Below are 25,984 nucleotides of genomic sequence, written 5' to 3'. Positions count from 1 at the left end.
ATAAATTATGAAAAGTCTCTTGTACATCAGGTACTATCAGGTAAAAGTTAAATATACAAGGGAAGTTCAGGAGAGATGCTGCAATTTTAACAAAAATTTAAAAATCTTAAAATGAATTTTCATGCATTTTATTTCTACTTGCACATTACATTCATCTTTATCTATACATAAACATCCATCTTACACCTGCCTAATATTACACTCTAAAATTATAGTGACAATACATCAATACGCTCCTCTACTGAAATTTATTACCATGGAGGAGAGTTGCCGCATTGTCATTTTTGTTTTCTAACATTCTCTTCCACAGTGACTACATAGTTATTTGTAGTATGTGCATGTTTCATGCAATTATTTGAGACACTTGCCACACTGAATCCAGTCACATTTTCCCAACACTCTGTGCAGTTGTTGATGTCTTGGTCATAGGCGAGGTTAATCACAGCATTGCCAGGGGCAATCCTTTTGCATGCAGTTTTCTTCCGTTTGTGCTGGAGTAGGTAGTTTAGTGCTTTTCAATTTGGTTTTCCACTCTGTAGATGCCCTTGTGTTCTCCATTCTCATTGAAGTAGTGAGAATTTCTGCAGATAATTGTAACGCTTTGCGGAGGGAAGGGTAATGGGAACAGGACTTATCTCATAAAGGTGCTCCGAGGGTGACACTTTGAGTTTATTAACTTACCCAATGTAGTTTGATTTTATAATGGCCCGAACAGACTACAATCTCTACTTCAATAAATACACCTTTGGTAATTAACACTAGCCTTGTCAATACTTGGAGTTATTTAATTATTTGTTATCATCGAATACATTGTACAGTTTTTGAGGACTTATTGTCCTCTTGCTCAGCGGTTTTTTCAAACTACCGAATATCTCTTGGACCTCTTTACTCGTTATTAAATACCAAATACCATAAACATCTCTTAATTGATATCTACTATGCATCATAAATAAAATAAAATATATCATAAAAGCCATAAAAGAACACTAAACTACACTATTCTATTTACAATCTTCTTACAATGTCATCCTTGTATATTACCTAAAAATATAATCAATTTATTAATTTGTGTCTCGTAAAATTTTACTAAAACCTTCCAATTCAGAGATTACATCAGTTAAATGTTGTTGGTATTTCCATCTGTCCTCAAACACTCCCTAGAGTGGTAGCTCTTCACTGCAATTTAAATGAATACGCTGTTATCCACACATAACCATAATTGGCCTTGGCCAAAGCATTGGGCCATGTGCCTCTCAGTAGAAGTATTGGCAAGGCTGATTTTAAATATCAAATGTGTACTGTCAAACCTTATTAATTCAAAGTCATTGGGGCGCAAAAATCAGACTTCAAAATTAACTGCCAACTCATAATTCAGAAATGCCAACCCTTGCCGCACCACAAAATATTCTAAGACCTGTTACTGCACGCAATTGATTCACAGTTTAAACCTTTCAAATATCATGGAAAAAATTATTTCCAAAATGCATCCAACAATGTGCATTTACATTATTCAAATAATGCACTTGGATAAATCACTGGCAAACATAACCTCACACAACGAAAGAAAAACTCAAGATTCAAAGATGAGAACAAATTAGGCTCACTACCCTGTGCAAATGCTTTACTTTTTGGATTACTATACTGTTTGCATTTTTTAGATGCCTTGTACTTGCACGGAACATGCTCGACACCTTTAAAACATCATGACTTATAAACTTTGCTATGGCGAGGTGGGGAAGCCTCTCGCTTTGCTTCCATGTGCACTGCTACACAGTACAATGACCCTGACCCTTGTACGATTACCCGACTGGCACTTCTCTTCTTTAAAACCATCAGTGCGTTTGGGCTCAGCATTAAAAAAAGTGTGTACAAATTGATTACATGAGCCACACTTTTTTGCCAACCATCGGCATCGCCAGTGTTTGCAGATTCTGCTTCTTCGCACACTGCCTGCTACATGATATTATAGGTGTTCCTTAAAATGCTGAATACAAAATAATTACTAATATAAAAGAACTAGAATTTTACTCGAACTTGGCAAATATGAAGAGAGTGAAAGTATGGAAAACTACCGCAACACGTTCCGGAAGACTGGTTCTGTCATGATATGGATAAATTTTGAATTTAAATTACTGTGTACAATACTATTTTTTAAAATGTAAAAGCAGTTTTGAATTAAAAGTCTGAATTTTGGTAATGGGATTGACATTAGTCTTCGAACTATGAATTATCCGTATTTTGAATTAAACAATTTAAATAAAATGCAAAACCATACTTCATGTTTCCAGGAACGAGAGTTTCTTCGAATGAGGTGAGATTTTGAATGAACCGATTTTGAATTATCAAGGTTCTACTGTATTTATTGGAGTACAGGTGACACTTTGGTCATTGTGGGTGTGGTGGGGGGACTGAGAGATGCGGAGGACTACGAAGTACTGGGAAAATTCAACTCAAGATCCTTAGAACTGGATCAACTTCCATTTGAGGGGAACTGGTTCTGCTTGTGGTGGGTACGGGACTGCTAGCGGTGTTCCCAGAAGTTGAATTGCCGTTGGTAGACAGTATAGCATCGGATATAATAAAAACAATGCTTAGGAACTGCATATGGATTAAGAGGAAAAATCCCACAGGCTCTGAAACCTGAAACTGCACTGCCAACTGAAGTAGCCTTATTCCATGCAGCGCCAATAAGATACCCAGCTTGATATTTTGAGACATTCCTTTGAGGATGATCTCGAACCCGTGCAGCAGCCTCTTTGTTATGGATGGCCTTCAAAAGATCAGTAAACGATCGATCTGGCAAACACAAAATCTTCCTTTCCAGCGCATTTCAAAAGCTCCAGAGAATGGGTGTGAGACACACGTCCATCTAGAATAAGAAGAGTCTTTCCGCGTGAATTCAAGAAAAAAAAATGACCCTGAACCTTCTATAGAACAGTTCAGCACTTATATAGGACAATTTTTGGTTCATGTAGATGTCTGACCTACCCAGAAGACCATCAACACACTCAGCTTTCTTGTTAACAACACCTTTCATTACCGGCACAGGTGGCAGAAATGTCCCTTCTGGTTTGCAGCACGCAACCCAGGTAAAAAGTTTCTCACCTTTCTTTGAGTATTAAGGAGATTATGCTCTTAGTGCTTTTGGTTGCCAAAAATTTCCCAGGTTTACTGATGAGAGGGAAGCCGATCTCATCAACATTGAAAACAGGGTCTGATTTGTCAAAAAGGCCAAGTTCTTACAACACTTTACACAGAATCGTATTTAAAAAAAATTTCATGTCTGTTCTGGTTATCCCACAAGGTCTGCTGAGAGACTGTCCCTCTGCCTGTATCAGCAATAGCTCTGGATTCCTTTTTATGAAGGAATTCAATTCAAGCATACCCAACTATTTCCTTTTCCTGGGAAAACGTGTGTTTTAATCCTAGCTTTTCTGTGAACTTGAATGCTACAATTCGAACTGTTCTGCCATCTGGTGCAAATCCTGATGCAACTAAGCGTTGGATATGGGTAACAAGCCTTTTCTCATTGTCGCTTGTTAACAGGCCATCAGCACCTAGGCATTTATTGGAAAAGTCCCCCTTTTTCATCCTGCGACAGATTGTCCTAGCTGGTATTCCATAATACCATTCTGGTTCTCTCTTTTTTTATTTCACCTGTTGCTACTATGGTTACAGCTTCATTGAGGGTTTCCTATTACCATGCTGCCCTTGTGGATTTCCTCTGGTATGTTGAAGGCATTTCTCTGCATAGAAAAGAAACAATTTGGTAATATTTTCAAATTTCAAAAAGAGCTGCAAAAATCGTACTAATTATAGCTGGATTAATGGGAATGTTAAATGTTCAACCCTATGTGATATTTTCAAATTATGTACTAAATTTAAATCTATAAATGGAAAGTGAAACTATTCCTGTTGGTATAAAATTATGCTGAAGAATCAAAATGTAAGTAGGAAAAGTATATCCTCATTACTTGTCCCAACTGCAAAATAATAGCAAAATGTTTTAAAGGAACTACTTTTTGTCCATATTTTCCCATGGCACAATAGTGCCAAAGGGCCATTGCCGACCAAACAACCGCTGCTCAGCCAGAAGATTACAAAGATTATAAGGTGTCGTGTGGTCAGCACGACGAATCCGCAAGGCTGTTATTTATAGTTTGCTAGATGGAGGCCGCTAACACACCGCCAAATAGCTTTGCGATTGTAATCATGTAGCCTGAATAGACCTTAGCCCTCAGATCAAGGTAAAAGTCATCAACCTGGCCGGGAATCACACCCAGGGCCTCAGGTAAGAAGCAGCCATGCCATCCCTACACTGCATAGTCAGCATATTTTGAGTACAGCAAAACCACATTTTAAGAAAAGGGACAATTAAACCCAGAATTTTTCCAACAGGCAATCTTTCCATATGATGTAGCATCTCTCCTTCTAAATGACGTGGCATCTCTTCTGAACTTACAGGGCAGATGCCGCCTCAGTAAGCACGAAGGGCCTGCTTCGTTCTAAGATTCACTTGTGTGAATTGAGAGCAATGAAGTCCTCAGATGTTGCATTAAACAACATATGATACTTACATTCAGAGACTGCATTGTAGTAGTGTGGTCATCTTACCTTCTAGAATGTTCTCACGCCAACTGAGAAGGCATTAAACGTCCCACTCCCATACGTAATAACAGCACTCAAGTAACTGGATAGCCAGAAAGCTGAATGAGCATCAGAAAGGGAGATATGGTGGAGCTATGTGACGGCATAGTAGTGAAAAATGCCGCATGTGGCGCCTGTCCAAGACTTCCCACATATACACTGAACCCGCATGATCGGGGTCATAATTTATTCATGATTTGTTATATGAAAGAATATAGGGTACATTATTGAAGTGCAGAATTTTAGTTGACAATATTTCATCTGTGTAGTGTTGAAACATGAGCTAAGGACAGGACAGACTGGAGCCTGGGAGATTAGCTTGTCACAATGTGTAGAGAGCTGCCTCACGGCAGGGGGCCCATTAATTTAGCAACCACAAATATGTTTCGTACAAGAAGAGAAAGGCGAGCCAGAAACAATAGAATGGTTGCAACATGAGCGCTGCGAAAGTATATTTTGGGGGAGTGCAAACTTTCTGCTACGTCACGGATTCTTGGAATCAGAGAGTGGAAAATTACAGTGTTTCCACGGCAATCGTTGGCTAAGTTGCTGCAGGTGATAATTCAAATCGACTGCTCGCTGGTAGACCAATCACAAAATTTAGTTGGCGACTCAGGAATACCACCTTGAAAGATCTGGGTGAAATAATAAGGTTAGCTTCGGATATAATCATCAATAAATTATTGCAGTTATATGGATCAACTTAAGGAACTTTTTAGAAGTCATGCAAGGAAGAATAATCAATAATAAACTGCAAATTAAATTAATTGAAGACGGATTTTCTTGGAATCTAAGCACCTCGATTGCTATTGGCTGGAAGGTGACCACGTTGGGAGAGACGTTTTCAAGCCCGCGAAAAGTCAGGAGCGAAATCCGTCCATATCTCCGAAATCTATGATTGTTAGATCATATTCGATCCAGTGTACATTCCAAATGAGGGGATTAATTTGATATAAGTTATAATTTCCAGTTCAGAGTGCAAGTGCCGATTTGAGAAATCCACCCCCTCTCTCTGAGACACGTCAGCGGAGCCACGAGGAAGACATTCACCGATAAATATGAGCGCAATGAACACTCACCAGTTTACTTCTGAATTCATGTTGACGCTAACTCGTTGTGGAGCTTATTTCTGAATTCAGGTTGACGCTAACTCGTCTTGGAGCTTACTTTGAAAATTCACTTTGACGCTGAATTAACATGCATTTTGTACGAACGGCCGCATGTACTTACACGATGTGCTCATGTGTGGGCGATGTGACTTGTAGTATTTACGTCTTGTTCCATTAGTTACGATCATGTTACGATTTGAGACTTTGAGATATACAGTTTGTGAAGTCTAAAGAGTAGATAGTATTTCTGAGGAGAGAAAATACTTTCTTGTCCTAAAACAGTAAATGCAGAGGTACGCTACTGTGTGACGAACAGTGCAAGGAAATAACAATAAATTAATTGAGCCTGTAAGGTAGGAATCGAACCGTCATCATTATTAACTCTTCAAGAGTGCGACGTGATTCAGACGGGCCGGACAACGCGAAGCGCGTCGGGCGTGTATATTAACACTCCGCTGTTGTGTTAAGTCCTTTGTGCGAAAGGGGGATGAAGAGATAACAGTGTAAATAAATTAATTTGGGTCTAGGATGATTAAGTGTTATGATAGTATTTCAGTGAATACCAACAGTGTTAATATTTGAAGTAATAAATGGGTGATAATTTAATAAGTATGGCGGAATGCCAGGAAATGACATGTGATGGGCAACCTGCCGTTATAGAAGGCTAAAACAGCAGAGAAGGCCGAATGGGTCTCTCGTCTACTATGCCGCTGAGGATTACAACTACCAAATGAGTACCAAAACGTAAAATATTTGGGGATATTATTATGACGGGGAAGGATAGTAGTTTGATTTTTTGACTTGGTTACTTCACATAACGAAACAGGTCGCTTCTCGATGCCATTCTAAATTTGTATAACGAATGGGATTAAATAATTCTAACGTAAATGTCGGGTCGAAATATGTATTCATTTTGTTGTACATATGATTCTGTAGGTATAGGATAGCAGTTAAGTCATGCATGTATTAACAGTATTTTATAGTCGAGATTTTTTGACAAATTTTGATTTTGTGTAGCGTTCAATTTGACCCGTAGTTTGCTTTTATGTTATTCATTTGATGACAAGTTGTATAATAATATTTAGGGAAAATCCAGCCATGTGTCAGGCCAGCTGTGTTTGTGTTATGTTAATAGTCTCCGTTTGACGTTGTCAAAAGTTGGAGAGAATGCCACTAATAATAATCATAATAATAATAATTCTTGAGATATCGTCTTTCGATGTGAACCGTAATAGTAAATTTTGTGTGATGATATGTTGAAATTATCGAGAATCGTTAATGATGGTATGTTTTATCTAATTTGGACTTAATATGAGTAATAATCTAAATTGGTGAATTAATAATTAGGAACAGTGAGATCGGTGCTAATGATCCTTGTATGTTGACAGACGTATTGTTTAAATTACGGCCTAATATTTTATAAATAAATGTCAGATATGTCATTTGTAAGTAATAGGCGGAACACGTATGATGATGAATTACGTGATCATGATTGTCAGATGTTGGCAATATAATTCCAGGTTGTTGCGATGATTTGTGGAGAATGACCTCAGAAATAAATCAGAGGGGAAGAGAGATGTTATAAAGATCACGCAGTCCGGATATAAAAATGTCGTACGATGTCATAGATGAGAAATATCAGTTGAAAACTCTGTGATAAATAAATGAATAAAATAATGTTGTGATAGAGAGAGATATAAATTTGTATGGGAAACACTTAGCATATGATGAAGCTGTGTTGAAATAATATGATACGAGGAAATGTATGAAATTAATGATGAACACAGAGAAATGAGTGTAAAAGTACGGGCAAGGTAACAGAGTAATACTGAATTACGTAGCGGGCAGGATTCAAACCCGTGACAGCATGTACGAAATAAATAGACCGTGCAGCTATTTGTTGAAATACCACGGACCTAAAGATAATGAGAGGTTCAGATTCCACATAAATGATCGTATGTTGTGATAGTTAAAATGACTAGTTATGATAATCATGATACCATAATAATAATACTAATAATAATAATAATAATAATAATAATAATAATAATAATAATAATAATAATAATAAATATTTCAGATCAAGAAGTGGGACCGTGTTAAATAAATAAACGAGGATAAATGTGCTGAAGAGGAATAACTGATGGTGTGAGACTAATAATAATAATAATAATAATAATAATAATAATAATAATAATAATAATAATGTTAGAACGGTGATAAATCGTAGTGATCAGTATAACAATAATTGTCAGAATATAATAATAATAATAATAATAATAATAATAATAATAATAATAATAATAATAATAATCGCATTTTGGCGTGGCGATCATTGTCGATACGTAAATGTAACCGGCATATTGAGATATTTGTGGACGTGACCTACTCATAACACATAATAATAATAATAATAATAATAATAATAATAATAATAATAATAATAATAATAATATGAGTGATATCATAATATTAATAATCACATGGGTGATAGCATAATAATAACAACAGTAATAACATTTGTGTTTTGCATCCCGTAATAATAAGGATCATAATAAAACGTGGCATTCTTAGGAATCATCGAATAATAATAATAATAATAATAATAATAATAATAATAATAATAATAATAATGTTAATATTCTAATAATAATGAATTAAGGTATTGACGACGACATCATTCAGCTTGCGATTTCAACGGAGTAATAATCACAGGTTCTCTCGTAACTAGCTGGCTCATGCGTGAGTCATGTTACCGTAATACTTGGTTTGTTTATTTTTGCCTGCGGGGTGAGTGGAGGTCATCGGCCGGTAATTCGCACTACTCCTCATGTTATCTCATCAAGACACTGACCTACTGAGACCATGTGGCCGAGTTGGGCAGTGTTAAGATCGTGCGTAAATAATTTGTAGATGTTGGTTCCAGTGGCACGGCATCAGCTGGATATAAAATAAAACCCATGATTACACTTCCTGAGATCATTACGACATTTCCCATCCTGAGTGCCGACCTAGGGAAATGTAAATAGTCGGAGGTACTTCATCTAATTTCAATCGAGAAGCCGACAATAAACATGGTTTATCCTCGGGCTCTCGAGCCCTATGGACATAGGTTCGATCCTAATGCGATCGATCAGTGTATTATACCCCACAACTGTAATTCTTTTCCAGGACGAATATCATCAGCATATTGTCACCACTTGTGGTGAAGCAAGTGATTTGTTTGATTTAACGTGTTGTAAATTTAATAGTTGTTATCAAGTGTATCAAAATTCAGTGCGCCAGATGGCACAATAAACTGCTCCTTCTGGCAATTATTTCAAAGGAAACCATTCTCATAATCTTCATTGTAGCTAGATGTTATGCCCTTTTTAAAGTTAAATGTCACTTCCTAGTCCTATCATGGAGTCCTTAAATTCATGTTACAATTGAGCTTTCCCCATTTTTATTTTTAGTTGCCCCATTCATTCCCGCGTTCACTGATGCCTCTATATTTATATATTTGATGACTTAAATAATGAACCAACACCCCTGAGATAAATGCTAGTCTAGGACTCGGGAGATAGACGGGTGCAACATGTGCAATGAATATAAACTACATTCTGTTGAGTCTCTACCGTAAGCATTTAAACACTTTGAACACTATGTCCGTACAGGATACGGGCGCACTGCTGTCCTGCTTCCGGACGGCGTCCGTATGTGATACGGGTGTGATTTTCTCGTGTGTTTATATCCAGCTGCATGTATCACGTACGGTTCCCGTCCCTTGGTTGGAGGTGACCACTAGAATGCAGCAGTTATTGGGAATTTCGAACTGAAATGACAAACAGGGTATTTTATCCTTGCCGTGACCTCTACCGAAACACTCGGTGTGCCGTTTGCTGCGAGTGCCAAATCTGTCATGGTGTCAGCTGTGTTACTGTGTAAACATGTCTTCACGCCGGCTCAATGATAGTGATATTCTGGATATTTTATTGGGAGAAGCGGGTTCAGAGATAGATGAAAGTGATGATGTCCCTACTTACGAACCAGAAGAGTAGATGGTGGTACAAGGAGTGCAAAGTAGGACTGTGTATAGTCCAATGTTTTCAGGACTACCATACGAAAACAAACTATTCCTAAATAGGTAAATATTTTATTCCATTGCATTTGTGTTTATTTGTGGCCTAATTAGTCGCATTAAATGATTATTTTTTATTGTTTGAGCAAGCTTATTGGTATAACCTCAATGTAAAAAGAATTTTCCGTAGTATTTTTTTCATGATATTCAAAAGACTAGTATAATTAAATTACTTCAGATATTCACTTGTTGATTAATATCTTCATTTTGGATGGTTGGTACCTACATACGGTACAAAAATCAGGCATGTAATATGTTTCACTGTTCCATAATAACGTGTTAAAAATGAGCAAAAAGACGCAGTTCACAGCCAGGGTCCATGTTTAAAATATCGTAGTGTTGAAAGTATTAAAATAATATGAGCTATACTGTTGTAACAGTGAATTTTTAGATTGCTGCATTTTCCTACTATTCACCCCTGAATCACCTCCGTCCACTGGGTAAAGCAGTACTCAAATGTTTCATGTCATTGAGGAATAATTAGCAAACAGAAAATTACCAATGCTCTTATCAACGTGGATGCTACACCATAGAAACAGTGTCACATTTCCATTATATATATGATGCTGGCTAACACAGTACTGGCAACAGAATTAGAAAATCCAAACCAGAATAGATAATGCAAAAATCTTGCTTCTGAAATTAAAACACCATCTGTGCAACGTGATCTCAAATTCAAAACTCGTTGGTGCCTAACAAACTGCTATGAGTATAGCTCAGTTTTTTAAGCACTAACAGGTTCAAATGCAAACTTAGTCAGCGAGTAGCAGGCAGCATCTAGCCCACTCTACACACAATGTACGGGGGCATTCCATAAACGTAAGGCATTCCAATACGCCATATCTGCAATATTTATAAACTGCATTACAAAATTGTTGTGCCAGCTTTATGAAACATGCTACTCACTAAAATAAGTTTGCACCCTAACCGATCAGCACTTAAATATTCAGACTACAGTTAGGAGATACTTGTGTTGTTTCTTGTTGTCAAAGCATGGACACCAAAGGCTTTGGCAATGAACTGAGTGTAGGCCTATGGAAGATAAATGTCGTGCAGAAAGTTCACAATTGGATGACCAGACCACGTCTCAAAAGTGGAGATACTTTGTTGTGCTACGGGTATAATGAGCTGTCTTAACCCTAACAAAATGTAAGAAAGCAATTTGTAGATAGTTTTTCAACAACTTGTACAGAGATTCATGGTAAGGAAACTTACATTAGGATTCCAAATTGTATAAACCTAACTCACATAACCTCACTACTAATATCAAAAGGAATGTTTCATCATCTGCCTACCTTATATTGATGTGATAAAGTGTGATACTTCTCTATGTATGAAGTTAGTTTCCCCTTAATCTCTGTCTGTAAATCATTGACCTCTTGTTTCCCCAACACTTTCTCTTTCACATACACCTAGAGCACATGATTATTTTCATGTATTTCAACCTGGCTTAAAGAAAAATATGCAAAAACAATGAAATATGAAACCACCGTAGAATCAGTGTCCCTGTCATGCAGGCTGAATGAATCACTCAACAAAACAAGTTTGTATCCTAAAATATCAGCGCTTAAAAATGCAAACTCTATTTAAGACATACTAATGTTGTTCTATGTTGTCAAAGTATGGACACTCAAGGATTTGGCAATAAACTGAATGTAGGCATTTGAAACAAAGATATTGTGCAGACGGTCCACAATCCAATGATGAGACCACGTCACAAATGAGGAGGTACTTTGTTGTGTTAGGATATCATGGGCAGTCTGTACCCTCAAAAAATGCAATAAAAGCAATTTGTAGATAATTTTAGAACAACTTGTACAGATTGATGGTAATGGACATTACACCAAGGTCCCAAATTTTCATAACCTACCTCACATAACCTTAACACTATGCGCCCGCCAGTAGTAATATTACTACCAGGCGGCGTGCGCCTGAGTGCCGCTGTTAGTAATACTACTACCACGATCTTTGAAATTCTGCCACTCAAAGCTATTCACATTATCGAATTAGTTTTTGCTTTGACATGTTGTTGATTTCCTTTACTATCGTTAGGTGGTGTTGTCGATCAATAGTGATTGGTAGTGCAACTTAGGGACGATGTTTTGTAGCCACGTGCGTTCAGTTAGATCTTACGTAATTGCTGCTCGCGCGCTCCGGTTAGATAAGCTCAAATTTATGTGCGTGTGTTCTAATGATAGATTATACTGACTTCACAGATTTAGAATGTAGGTGTAGTGAGGGAAAAGTCTGCAATCATCTCTCAAGTAGTCGATTTATACTGTATAATTATGACCATCTGTGGGACTGTCAGACTAAAGCAAATCGGAAGGAATGCCAAAATCAGAGTTCACAAAAAAACTGAAAAAGGGTGAAAGTCATTGCAGAAAGAACACCTTCTAGCAACGAAGTGCTGAGATGTTCAAGACGTGTATATGCTGAGCACTGCACATGATGACATGATTGAAGTACCTGCAGCAAGAGGGAGCCACGAGAAATCCAAACCATCAGCAGTAGTAGACTATAACAAATTCAATATTGGTGTTGATAAGTCCGACCAATTGTTGGCATATTATGCATTCACAAGGAAATCGATCAAGTGGTGGAAAAAAATTTTCTTCCATCTGTTTGATCTTGCCATAGTGAATGCCTATATACTGTACCGTAAGGCTTCTTCACAAAAACTTCCCCTTTCGAAATTTTGTGAACGTTTAGCAGATGATTTGGTGAGTAGTGTTGGGGCCGAAATTACTGAAGAATCACCAGCATCAACTGCAGGAAGGCTAGCGGGTAGAGATCATTTTCCAGAGAGAATACCTGCAATAGGCGCGAAGAAGGAAGGGCAGGCGCAGCGTACGTGCAAGGTTTGCTACGACAAGTCAAAACATAACACCGGTCGTGCTGTGAAGAAAATAACAACCATATATTGTCATAAATGTGACATAGGTCTTGGCACAGGAGAATGTTTTGAGTGTTACCATACCAAAGCTAAGTATTGGGAATAACAATGTGTAATTCTGTTATTCAGTGACTAAAAACTATCAAACCGTTTGACGTATGTACTCTACATTCGTCGTACTACTAGCACATACATAGCAGTGTAGCGTAGTGGACGTGGTTAGGCGTTAGGCTAGCAATCGACGGAATGTTCCACCGGGGGTTCGAATCCTGCATCGTTGAAATATCTATGCATTGGTATGATGTATATTTTTCCCATTTTAAGTGTTCTGTTGTAAATATATTTCCTGGTTAAACAGTTCAAGTTTTAGAGCCACTTGAGATAGAAAACGTCCAGCTCACGGTTAGAATCCTCCAGTCTCCGCGCAAGTTGATTCCAGTGTTAGACCATTCGCGCCTGTCATGGAGCCACTCCAGGCTTGTCAAGGCCATATGATGTCACACTATGACAACATGAACACCAGATGCTCACTCTCACCTTGTGGAATAGAATCGAACCCATCAGTCGAAATTTCCACTCCACCGTTCACATCAAGCGGATTAGAATCAAATGGGATTCTACACGGAAAACACAAAGCATGCAATGGAAAGTTTGATAAAAGTTTAATGCAGTAAGTTGCGTGCCGCGAAAGGGTGAAGTCATTAATCGAGGTGGCCTTAACATTAATTGAAAACCGAAAAATGTATTTTTACACAACACAGCAGCTTCTTATGCATTACCATACTGTTTGTTAGGAATACATGTATGACAACCATAGGGAATGCCACTTATAAAATTGTTCATGGTAAATACTGTTCATTCCAAGCCATGTCAATTATTGTACTGACATACCGTACTGTATATGGACTTTAACATGATAATATGATTCTGAAATAAGGTCAACAATAATTGCTAAATAAACTAAGTACCATACAGGCCTAATCTACCATAATATTGAATATTCTAACCTGTTTGATTTTTCATTCTTTTGCTTATTTCCTTCCAGGCATTGTCTCTTATGTTGTTGCAATAATACTTAATGAGTCTTGTCGTAGAGGAAATTATGTTTTGGAACTAAACTGATAAGATTTTCTGTGTCCATTATTAGTGAGGTGTAAAAAAACAACTCCCCAACTCTATGCAGGAAACAGCCAAATTGCCAGCTGAGACGCATGCCGCCAAACAGACGGCCGAAATATCCTGATTGTCTACAAAGTTGAACGAATATTGATAAACAACTGGGTGTTGGTGGGAAGCATACAGAGGCGTTGCAATACCACATGTTGGCATAAAACTGAAAGTTATTTTTATTTCTACCTTTATACGAGCTAAACATTGTATTTTTTTAAAATTGGAAACGTGTGTAACAGATTTAATGTGATTTGCTAATTCTGTTCTTCCTCTGTGAGAATGAGCACATAGAACAAAATGCAAATGTTTTGCCTTTCCGTGATCGCATAAAACAAGGAAATTCAGAAATATATGCCTCCCTAAAAGTTCTTAGTTGAACTCGGTATGACCACCACAAAAATACTGAATCGCTTACAAATTTGTCACACAATTCCACAAGTTTCAGAACTACTACAATGTTACACACACACACAAAGCCTTTCAGCTGCTACAAAGCGCAACACAGTTACTAAAGTTGTTATATATAAATTCACAGCCTGCTACTTTTCACTGATTTCTTTTATTCAAAATCACAGCCTGGTACTTGTTTGGGAAAATCTCCATGAATGGAGTAGCAGTTGAGGTCGAAATGGGGTGAGAAAAGCACAGTGATGGTGATAATCGATAATGTGATTGTCAATACATTTACTGCTCTAATTTCAAACGCAGCATCTCGTATTACCAGTTACTATAGAAAGTCAAACAAATCCAATTTGACCGGGCGAGTTGGCCGTGCGCGTAGAGGCGCGCGGCTGTGAGCTTGCATCCGGGAGATAGTAGGTTCGAATCCCACTATCGGCAGCCCTGAAGATGGTTTTCCGTGGTTTCCCATTTTCACACCGGGCAAATGCTGGGGCTGTACCTTAATTAAGGCCACGGCCGCTTCCTTCCAACTCCTAGGCCTTTCCTATCCCATCGTCGCCATAAGACCTATCTGTGTCGGTGCGACGTAAAGCCCCTAGCAAAAAAAAAAAAAAAATCCAATTTGACTGCAGAAAGCAAAAGCAAGCACAGATATTCAAAATCGGTACAATAACTTTGTTCATCGATACGACTGTAAAACACTCAAAATCCGTACATTTTATGGAAAAACTGGAACGCATGGCAGGTATGTGATCCTATAACCAGATCACGTCACAAAATAGGAGGTACTTCATTGTGCCAGGATATCATAGGAAGTTTTGGCCTACTCATTGGCTGAATGGTCAGCGTAATGGCCTTCGGTTCAGAGGGTCCTGGGTTCGATTCCCGGCCGGGCTGGAGATTTTAACCTTCATTGGTTAATTCCAATAGCCTGGAGGCTGAGCGTTTGTGCTGTCCCCAACATCCCTGCAACTCACACACCACACATAACACTATCCTCCACCACAATGACATGCAGTTACCTACATATGGTAGATGCCGCCCACCCTCATGGGAGGGTATGCCTTACAAGGGCTGAACTCGGCTAGAAACAGCCACATGAAATAAATTAAAAATTAAAAAATGGGAAGTTTTAACCTGCAGAAGATGAAAAAAAAAAAAAGCAACTTGAAGATTTTTTCAACAACTAGTACAGAGCTTCATGGTAAATAAACTTATATTAGGATCCCAAAATTTTGAAATCTAACTCATATAACCTCACTACTAATATCGAAATAAGGAATGCTTCATCATCTGCATACCTTATATTGATCAGATGATTCTTCTGCAGGTATAAAGTTAGTTTCCTCTTAACCCTTTTACTCCAGTTGATTGCTGTAGCAGTCAGGAGGAAGTTGTGCCGTGCACACGGTTCACTGCTGTAGAAGTATTACAAACTATCTTATTATTAGAAGAATCACGTCTTTCGGCTGTTTTCCGTTTCACGACGATAGACTGCTGCGTAAGTTCGGCCTATAGAGGTCTCTCATGGCTGTCTTCGGGGTCTGTAGTTACAGCTATTATCACCAGATGACAGGAGTAAACAGTTCAAAGACTTTCGTTACTCACTTTGAGCCTAGTTGCTCCCTAGTGCTGACGTGCTTTTGCTTCTTGACTTAGCTTTCAATCGCTTTGAATTTGTGAAAGGCCTGATGACGGAGGAAAGATATACTGCGGAGGAAGCTCTTGCCTTCATATAGGGTAGCAACTTTGAAAAAGATGACTATGATAGTGATTTGTCATCTCGTTCTGGTCACGGAATGCCTTCAAACATCCCTACTTCAAGTACGTTTACTACTCCAGTTACCGCTTCAATTGTCTAAAAGTTTGGCCTACTTCGATGATTCAAATGAAGATGAAGATAGAGAGGATGAAAATCAGGTGCCTAAACCACCAAGCATAAAACTAAATTGGAAAAAGTAGGACCTGAATCAGAAGAAATAAATACAAAGCAGCTAATTCCAGATTGAAAAGTTTAGTGGACAATGGAAAATGTTTTCTTTGAACTGATTTACCATGAGTATTGTAAGTCTTCTGTGCGAGGAAGATGAAAAGTGCTATAAATATATTCATAAGGATTTCCTTGAACACGAAGTAGAAATAAAATAAAATTCTTTTAAACTCTGGCTGTCCTCTCCTCATGTCACAAACTGACTGCAAACTGGAGAGCGGAGCGGGCTCAGTGAAGCACCTGCTGCTCGTGTCCAGAGGGTCACGCCATCATACATGCTATGCCAGAGTGAAAGATTTAATATCTGTCTTTAAATCATTGACCTCTTGTTTCACCAACATTCCTATCACCATTATCAACACTATTGTTTCCATTTCTTCTGCCCAATATTTCCGTGGCAACGTATGCCCCTAGTTTTCATGGCATTAAAAACAACCCATTCATATTAAATACCGTCACTTCTATTCCATTTAGAATATGGAATGTCTCTTATTTATTAGTAAATATTAGATAAAAAGTATATATATATATATATACACATACACCCAATGAATGTAAACTACATGCTTTTGAGTCTCTACAGTAAAAATTTGAAAATAATCTGAGCTAAACCGTTGTAACAGTGGTATTCAAATAGATTGCATTTTCTTAGTATTCAGCACTTAATCACCTCTGTCCACTGCCCACTCAAATTTTCCACATCGTTGAGGGGTAATCAGCACACAGAAAGTTAACAAATGTTGTTATGAACATGGAAGAAACACCATAGAAACAGTATCACATTTCCAGTGTATATGCTGCTGGTTATCACAATACCTGCATCAGAATTTAAAAATCCAAACCAGAGCAGATACTGCACAAGTCATAGTCTGAAATTAAAACGTCATCTGTTCAACCGTGATCTCGGATTCAAAACTCGTTAGTGCCAAACGAAGTGTTACGTGTATAGCTCAGTTTCTTAAAACTAACAGGTTGGAATACAAACTTATTCAGCAAGTAACAGGTAGCATCTAGCCCACGCTACTCTCATCTAATGGGGCGTAGCGAAAATTTAAGGGATTTTAATAAGCCATATCAGCAATATGTACATATATGTACAAACTACATTACAGAATTGCTGTGCAGGCTTCATAAAACAGACCACTCCCTAAAATAACTTTCCATCCTAACCGATCAGCACTTAGAAATTCAGACTACAATTAGTAGGCACTTGTGTTGTTCGTTATCGTCAAAGTATGGACACCAAAGGCTTTGGCAATGAACTAAGTGTAGGCCTATGAAATATAGATGTTGAGCAGAAAGTTCATGATTCGATGACCAGACCATGTCCCGAAAAGGAAGAGAATTTGTTGTGCTACAATACCATGAGTTGTCTTAACTCTTAACAAAATGTAAGAAAGCAATTTGCAGATAGCTGTATCAACAACTTATACAAAGATTCATGGCAAGGAAACTTACATTAGGATTCCAAAAGGTATAAACCTAACTCACATAACCTCACTACTAATATCAAAAGAAATGTTTCATCTCTGCCTACCTTATATTGATCTGATGAAGTGTGATTCTTCTCCAGGTATGAAGTTAGTTTCCCCTTAATCTCTGTCTGTAAATCATTGACCTCATGTTTCCCCAACACTTTCTCTTTCACACACACCTAGAACACGATTATTTTCATGCATTTCAAACTGGTTTGAAGAAAACTATGCAAAAACAATGAAATATGAAGGAACCATAGAATCAGTGTCCCTGTCATGCAGGCTGAATAAATTATCCAAACATATTGGCGCTTAAAAATGCGAACTCTATTTAAGACATACTTACGTCATTCTAAGCTGTCAAGGTATGGACAGTGAAGGCTTTGGCAATGAACTGAATGTAGGTGTTTGAAACATTGATATTGTGCACATGGTCCACAATCCAATGATAAGACCACGTCATTAATGAGGAGGTACTTCATTGTGCCAGGACATCATGGGCAGTTTGGACCCTCAAAAAATGTAATAAAAGCAATTTGTAGATAGTTTTTCAACAACTTGTACAGATTCATAGTAACGGACCTTACACCAAGATCCCAAATTTTCGAAACCTACCTCACGCAACCTTGACACCAATATCAAATGAAGGGGTGCTTTATCATCTGCCTATCTTATATTACATTATGAAGTGTGATTGTTTTCCAGGTATGAAGACAGATTAACCTTTATCTCTGTCTGTAAATCACTGACCTCTTGTTTCAACAGAACCTACTACCAACGCTCTTATTTCCATTTATTCTGCTTAATATTTACGAGGCAATGAATGACCTAGTTTTCATTGCATTAAATAACAATCCATGCAAATGCAAGAAAGTCACTTCTATTCTGTATAAAATATGAAAGGTCCTCTTCTTCATTAGAACACTTTTTTTTTTTGCTATTTGCTTTACAGTGCACTGACACAAATAGGTCTTGTGCTGACACGATGGGATAGGAAAGGGCCGAGACTGGGAAGGAAGTGGCCATGGCCTTCAGGTACAGCCTGGCGTGAAAATGGGAAATCACGGAAAACCATCTTAATGGCTGCCAACAGTGGGGTTTGAACCCATTAGTAGACTATAGGTAAAAAATAAGTATATACCGAACGAATGTGAACTACTTTCTTTTGAGTCTGTACTGTAAGCATTTGAACATAATCTGAGATAAACTCTTGTAACAGTGAATTTTTAAATAGATTGTTGCATTTTCGTAGAATTCACCCCTGAATCCTCAAACCACTGAGTAAAGCAGCACACAAATATTTTGTATCGTTCAGGGGCAATCAGCAAGCGGAATGTTAGCAATGCTGTTATAAACGTGGATGAAATCACCATAGAAACAGTGTCACATTTCCAATGTATATGACGCTAGCTAACACAATACTGGCATCTTACTGTAAAAAATCCGAACGAGAATAGATACTGCAAAAATCATGCTCCTGAAATTAAAACAACATGAGCAACGGAGTCTCCAATTTGAAACTCATTGGTGCCTGATGAAGTGTTATGTGTATTACATGCATGCAAGGGGACGTTGCATAATTTTAAGGGATTCTAAATGGTCGTATCTCCAATATTTATACAAATTGCATTACAAAATGTTTGTCCGGGCTGAATGAAACATGTTAATCATTAAAATGAGTTGGCATCCTACACTATCAGCATTTTAAAATATATATGCTAGTTAAGAGGTACTTGAGTTGTTCCTTGCTGTCAATGTATAGACTCCAAAGGCTTTGGCAATGAACTGACTGTAGGCCTTTGAAATATAGACATCTTAGAGAAAGATCAAGATCTGATGACCAGACCACGTCCCGAATGTAGAGATACTTCATTGTGCTAGGACATCATGGGATGTCTTAACCCTCAAAAAAAAAAGCAATAAAGCAATTTGAAAATAGTTTATTCAACAACGTGTACAGAGATACATAATAAGGAAATGTACACGAAGATCCCAATACTTTGAAACCTACTTCACATAACCACCCTACTAATATCAAAGGGAGGAATGCTTTATCATTGCTTACCTTAAATTGATCTGGTGAAGTGTGATTCTTCTCCAGGTATGAAGTTAGTTTCTCCTTAATCACTGTCTGTAAATCATGGACCGGTTGATTCCCCAACACATCCTCTTTCACAGACACCTAGAATACAAAATTATTTTTGATTATTTCAAACTGCTTTGAAGAACCAAATGCAAAAACAATGAATAATGAACAATGAAGACAGCACAGAAACAGTGTCACCGTCCTGCAGACTGAATGAAACAACCATAAAAATAAGTTTGCAAAATAACCTATCAGTGCTTAAAAATTCAGACTCTGGTATAAGAGGTACATGCATTTATGTTGTCAAAGTATGGACTCTAAAGGCTTTGGCAATGAACTGACTGTAGGACTTTGAAACGGAGACATTGTGCAGAAGGTTTACGATCTCATAAACAGACCACGTCTTAAAAGAGGGGACACTTCATTGTGCCATGATAACATGGGAAGATTTAACCCTCAGAAGATGCAAGTAAGCAATTTGTAGATTGTCTCTTCAACAACTTGTGCAGAGCTACATGGTAAGGAAACTTAGGATCCAAAAATTTTGAAACCTAACACATATCACCTCACTACTAATATCAAAAGAAGGAATGCTTCATCATCTGCGTATCTTATATTGATCAGATGAAGTGCGATTTTTCTCCAGGTATAAAGTTAGTTTCTTCTTAATATCTGTCTGTAAATCACTGACCTCTTCTTTCACCAACATTCCTACTGTCACTGCCCAAACTATTGTTCTATTTCTTCTACTCAATATTTCTGAGGCAACATATACCCCCAGTTTTCATCAGAAGTTCTCTTCTTCATTAGTAGACTAGTAGATAAAATACACACACACACCCAATGAATGTAAACTACATTCTTTAACGTCTCTAGAATAAAAATTTGAAAATTATCTAAGCTAAACTGTTGTAACATTGATATTCAAACAGATTATATTTTGTTAGTTTTCACCACTTAATCACCTTTGTCCACTTAGTAAAGCAGCACTCAAATCTTCCACATCAGTAAGGGGTAATAAGCACATAGAAAGTTAACAGACACTGTTATGAACATGGATGAAAGCATCATAGAAACAGCACCACATTTCCAGTGTATGGGTATATGCTGCTAGCTAACACAATACCTGCATCAGAAATTTAAAATCCAAACAAGAACAGATACTGCATAAGTCATACTTCTGAAATTAAAACATCATCTGTGCAACCGCGATCTCCGATTCAAAACTCATTAGTGTCTAACGAAGTGTTACGTGTACAGCCCCGTTTCTTGAACACTAACAGGTTAGAATACAAACTTATTCAGCAAGTAACAAGTAGCATCTAGCCCACTCTACTCTCATATAATGGGGCGTAGCAAAAATTTAAGGGATTTTAATATGACATACCTGCAATATATACATTTAAGTTATGTACAAACAGCATTACAGAATTGTTGTGCAGGCTTTATGAAACATGCCACTCATTATAATAACTTTGCATCCTAACCAATCAGGACTTAAAAATTCAGACTACAGTTAGGAGGCAGTTGTATTGCTCCTTCTTGTCAAAAATATGGACACTAAAGGCTATGGCAATGAACTGAATGTAGGTCTAAGAAATATAAATGTTGAGCAGAAAGTTCATGATCTGATGACCATACCACATCCTGAAAGTGGAGATACTTCATACTGCTAGGATATCACGAGTTATCAGCGTTTAAAAGACCACACTCTATTCAAGACAAACATGTGTTGTTCTATGTTGTCAATGTATGGACGGTAAAGGCTTTGGCAATGAACTTACTGCAGGCATTTGATACATAGATGTTGTGGAAAAGGTCCACGAAACCATGACGAGACAACATCATAAAAGAGGAGGCGCTTCGTTTTGCTAGGATATCACGGGCTGTTTATAACCTCAAAAAATGCAATAAAAACAATTTGTAGATAGTGTTTTCAACAAATGTACAGGGCTTCATGGTAAGGAAACTTACATTAGGATCCAAAAATGTATAAACCTAACTCACATAACCTCACTACTAATATCAAAAGAACTAATGATTCATCATCTACCTACTTTATATTGATCTGATGAAGTGTGATTCTCCACCAGGTATGAAGATAGTTTCCTCTTAATCTCTGTCTGTAAATAATTGAACTCTTGTTTTTCCAACACTTTCTCTTCCACACACACAATGGAACACAATTATTTTCATTTATTTCCACCTGGTTTGAAGAAACAAATGTAAAGACAATGAAATATGAAAACACTGTAGAATCAGTGTCATTGTTATGCAGGTTGAATGAATCACTGAACAAAATCAGTTTAAATCCTGAGAAATTGGTGCTTAAAAATCTGGACTCTATTCAAGACATACTTGTGTTGTACTATGTTGTCAAAGTATGGACACTAAAGGCTTTGGCAATGAACACAGACTGTAGACATTTGAAACATAGATGTCATGAAGAAGGTCCATAATCCCATGACCAGAGCCAGTCATGAAAGAGAAGGTACTTTGTTGTGCCAGGATCTTTATGGGAAGTCTTAACCCTCACAAATTGCAAGCAAGCAATTTGTAGATAGTTTTTTCAACAACTTGTACAGAGATTCATGGTAAGAAACCTTATAACAGGATCACAAATTTTCATAAAATACCTCACATAACCTCACTAATAATATCAAAAGGAATGTTTCATCATCTGCCTACCTTACACTGATCTGATGAAGTGTGATTCTTCTCCAGGTAAGAAGTTAGTTTTCCCTTAATCTCTGTCTGTAAATCACTGACCTCTTGTTTTCCCAACATTTTCTCTTTTATAAGAACTTAAGAGCACATAACTATTTTCAATTATTTCAACCTGATTTGAAGAAACAAATGCAAACACAATGAACAAAGAAAACACCACAGAAACAGTGTCACTGTCATGCAGGCTAAATGAAATAATCGTAAAAATAAGTTTGCATCCTAACCTAACAGTGCTTAAAAGTTCAGACTCTAGTATAATAGGTACACATGTCGTTCTATGCTCTCAAATTATGGACACTAAAGGCTTTGGCAATGAACTGACTGCAGGCATTTGAAACATATATACTCTGCATGGCTCTACTTCTAAATTTACATTTTGGTTGATTTTGGCTCTGTCTGGTGGTTATGTGCTGAAGCATAGACATCCATCCCATCCCAAGCTGCCATTCATATAGATTTATACCAGCAGAGCACGATCTCGAATCCTAGTTGCCAAGTCTAATATTTACATTCACCACGTGGTTAACCTATCTCGTTCAGCAAGTATGGTATTTGGTATGGTTCGATCTTTCACATTTTCCTTCAGTAATTAGTGTGTTTTTCATATTAATCTTCATCTCTCTAGTATAGTACAGTATAGCATAGTTTACAGTTTAGCATAGCATGAGTTAGTAAAATACAGGTTTAATTATTCAGAGTATAAAATAGCTGGAGTATTCTTTACATCCGTGTATCAGCGTACTTAGTCCGTCATGTTTACCATGTCTCAGTGTAGTTCGGGAAAGACAATTGGCAAGAAATCGAGAGGTATGGGACAAGGAACGCCCTTGAGAAGCCAGGCTGTGAAAATGTATCCAAGGTGCGCGAGTACTTTGAGAAAGAAAAGGAGAACGGCGCTACACTGCTTACTTTAGTACAAGCCATACAGAGAACTGCTGACCCCACCAAAGTAAGTAAACACACAGCAGTGGCAGTTGGAAAGGAGAAATACCATGCTGAGGAACAATCTCCTGGATCCTCTAAGTTTGAAACGCCAGTTAAGAAAAGGAATCGGGCCAAACCAGTGACGAACTTGGACAGTTTCCAGAAAGATGCCATTCGTCAGCATATTTTTGACTACTACCACAGAAAAGACCACCCTTCTCTTGCGAAACTACGTGAGTCTCTGAGGGAAAGCACACTATTTAATAGAAGCAAGACTTCACCGAATGTGTTGGTAAAGGAAGTGGGATTCCGTTGCAAGAAATTAAGCGGCCGGCGAGTATTAATGGAGGAAGTGATTCTGTGATGTGGCGCTGCCAGTTGTGAAGGGATGTTACGAAGGAAACTTTTGATTCGATTGTGTGGTTAGATGAAACACGGATCAATGCAAATCATACCATAGGAAAGGGCTGGACAGATGCATCTGTGGAAGGTACAATGGCAGTGTCCATTGGTAAGGGGGGGAGAATGATTGGGCTACATGCCGGTACCGCAACAGATTTGTACCTGTTTATATGTACTGAGATCTAAGAAGACTGGCGATTACCACGAAGAGATGAATAGTGTTCACTGGTTTGAATACATGTTAATGAATAACCTGTCTGATAAATATACGATAGTAATGGACAATGCTCCCTACCATTCCGTAATTCTGGACAAAGCTCTGACAATGGCAGCAAAGAAGTCAATTGTTGCTGAGTGGTTAATGAAGGGCAACATTCCTGTGTGGGACGACATGAAGAAAGGTGAACTGTTGTGGCCTCTGAAAGAAAACAAGCCACAATATCCTGTGTATGTCGTGGATGAAATTGCAAGACATCATGGACATAATGTTATTCAACTTCCACCTTATAATTGCCATTTCAATGCAAAGAGAAAATTTGGGCTCAGTTTAAGGATTATGTTCCAACCAAAAGTAAGCGGTTTACTGTACCCGAGGGAACCTGTTAGGCAAAGCTGTGGCGAATGTCAGTGCTGATGACTGGAGGAAAGTTGTGTGCAGTACACAAAGATTAATACGTGAGGCATGGGAAAATGGAGATGTGATGGAGAAATCCATCCAAAGTTTCATAATATCTCTGAGGCTGGTGACTGTGACAGTGATTCATTGTTGGAGGGTTCCAGTGACTCTGAGATCAGTGGAGTGTTCCCTTTGTAGACCATAGCCTCCTTCCTGTGCCAGCCATTAGCGGTGAGTGATGTGTTATTTCCTCATTCTCTTCTATTCTTAATAATATATTCTCTTATTAGCATCAGATGATGTTAATAAGTGTAGTTTTTGTGAATTTGTTTTCAATCCATATTCATTACTATTGCAAGTTATGAATCTCATTCCGTATTGACGGTTATCACTTTACAAAAGAAAATATTTATAAAATCCTCCTATCAATAATTCAAGTCATCTGTTAGATGAAACAAAGTCTATACATGTTTCAGCCTAATCTCAAGGCCATCTTCAGTAGTAAAACGATTGTTACATAATATACAAACAAATTAAAAAACGTTATGATGTGAAGTGACAGTGATCATGATAAGTGAGTTAAAAACACATTGAGGTGCAAAGTCCTCTCGTCTAATAGATCTTGCTGGCTGTTAAATAAAACATTATGCTGAGGAGTGTAGTGAGACCGTCAATACTACGAATAAAACGTGTAACATCTGTAATGAGAAAAAAGGAATGTATGAGTGGATGAAGAACTAGTTAAAAATGATGTACGAAAAGAAAACTCATATGACTTACTTGTAACTAAAAGTTGTCGTCTCGAATGGAGATGACCTTGTCGGTCTCAAGTCACATTGACAACTAAGCCTGTGTGTGGCTTACTGTGTATCTGTGTCGATGTGGTTGGGAGGGGTAATGGAGGGGGAGGGGCAGGGAGGGAGGGACGTTGTGATTCGTGGAAGGAGGGTGGAAGGGCGGGTCTTGTTCTAGAATGTCGGTAGTGAAACTCTTTTTTATTAATGAACTGTCTGCAGATGAGCGGAACAAAGGTTTCCAATAAAATATTTTTCTTTTCGTTGATTTCATTTAAGTTATAGACGGGATTGTTATATTGGTCGATATCTATATATATATATTCTCTAGGTCCCTTACTTAATATACTAGAGAATATATATATAGATATCGACCAATATAACAATCCCGTCTATAACTTAAATGAAATCAACGAAAAGAAAAATATTTTATTGGAAACCTTTGTCCCGCTCATCTGCGAACAGTTCATTAATAAAAAAGAGTTTCACTACCGACATTCTAGAACAAGACCCGCCCTTCCACCCTCCTTTCACGAATCACAACGTCCCTCCCTCCCTACCCCTCCCCCTCCATTACCCCTCCCAACCACATCGACACAGATACACAGTAAGCCACACACAGGCTT

The 25,984-nt window shown here is 37.8% G+C and overlaps 1 protein-coding gene across 5 annotated transcripts in view; it reads right to left on the bottom strand.

Annotated features, from left to right (window-relative positions):
• LOC136884700 (zinc finger protein 714) overlaps nucleotides 1–25,984 on the bottom strand; it is a 242,411-nt gene that overhangs the window by 171,995 nt on the left and 44,432 nt on the right. For 4 of the 5 annotated variants that reach the window (XR_010861407.2, XM_068229978.1, XM_067156976.2 and 1 more), the window contains exons 6-7: nucleotides 19,875–19,991; nucleotides 17,872–17,988 (exon numbers count right to left, since the gene is read on the bottom strand). Coding sequence is in view for 4 of the 5 variants with exons in the window: in XM_068229978.1 (XP_068086079.1) it covers nucleotides 17,872–17,988; nucleotides 19,875–19,991 (234 nt within the window). In the remaining variant the exon portion in view is untranslated. The remainder of the gene's footprint in view (nucleotides 1–17,871; nucleotides 17,989–19,874; nucleotides 19,992–25,984) is intronic. The other variant, XM_067156977.2, reaches the window with a different exon arrangement.

Source organism: Anabrus simplex, chromosome 13 (assembly GCF_040414725.1).
Source record: "Anabrus simplex isolate iqAnaSimp1 chromosome 13, ASM4041472v1, whole genome shotgun sequence".
Taxonomy (NCBI): domain Eukaryota; kingdom Metazoa; phylum Arthropoda; class Insecta; order Orthoptera; family Tettigoniidae; genus Anabrus; species Anabrus simplex.
The sequence above is the reverse complement of the archived record's forward strand: the minus strand, read 5'-3'. Positions and strand labels throughout refer to the sequence as shown.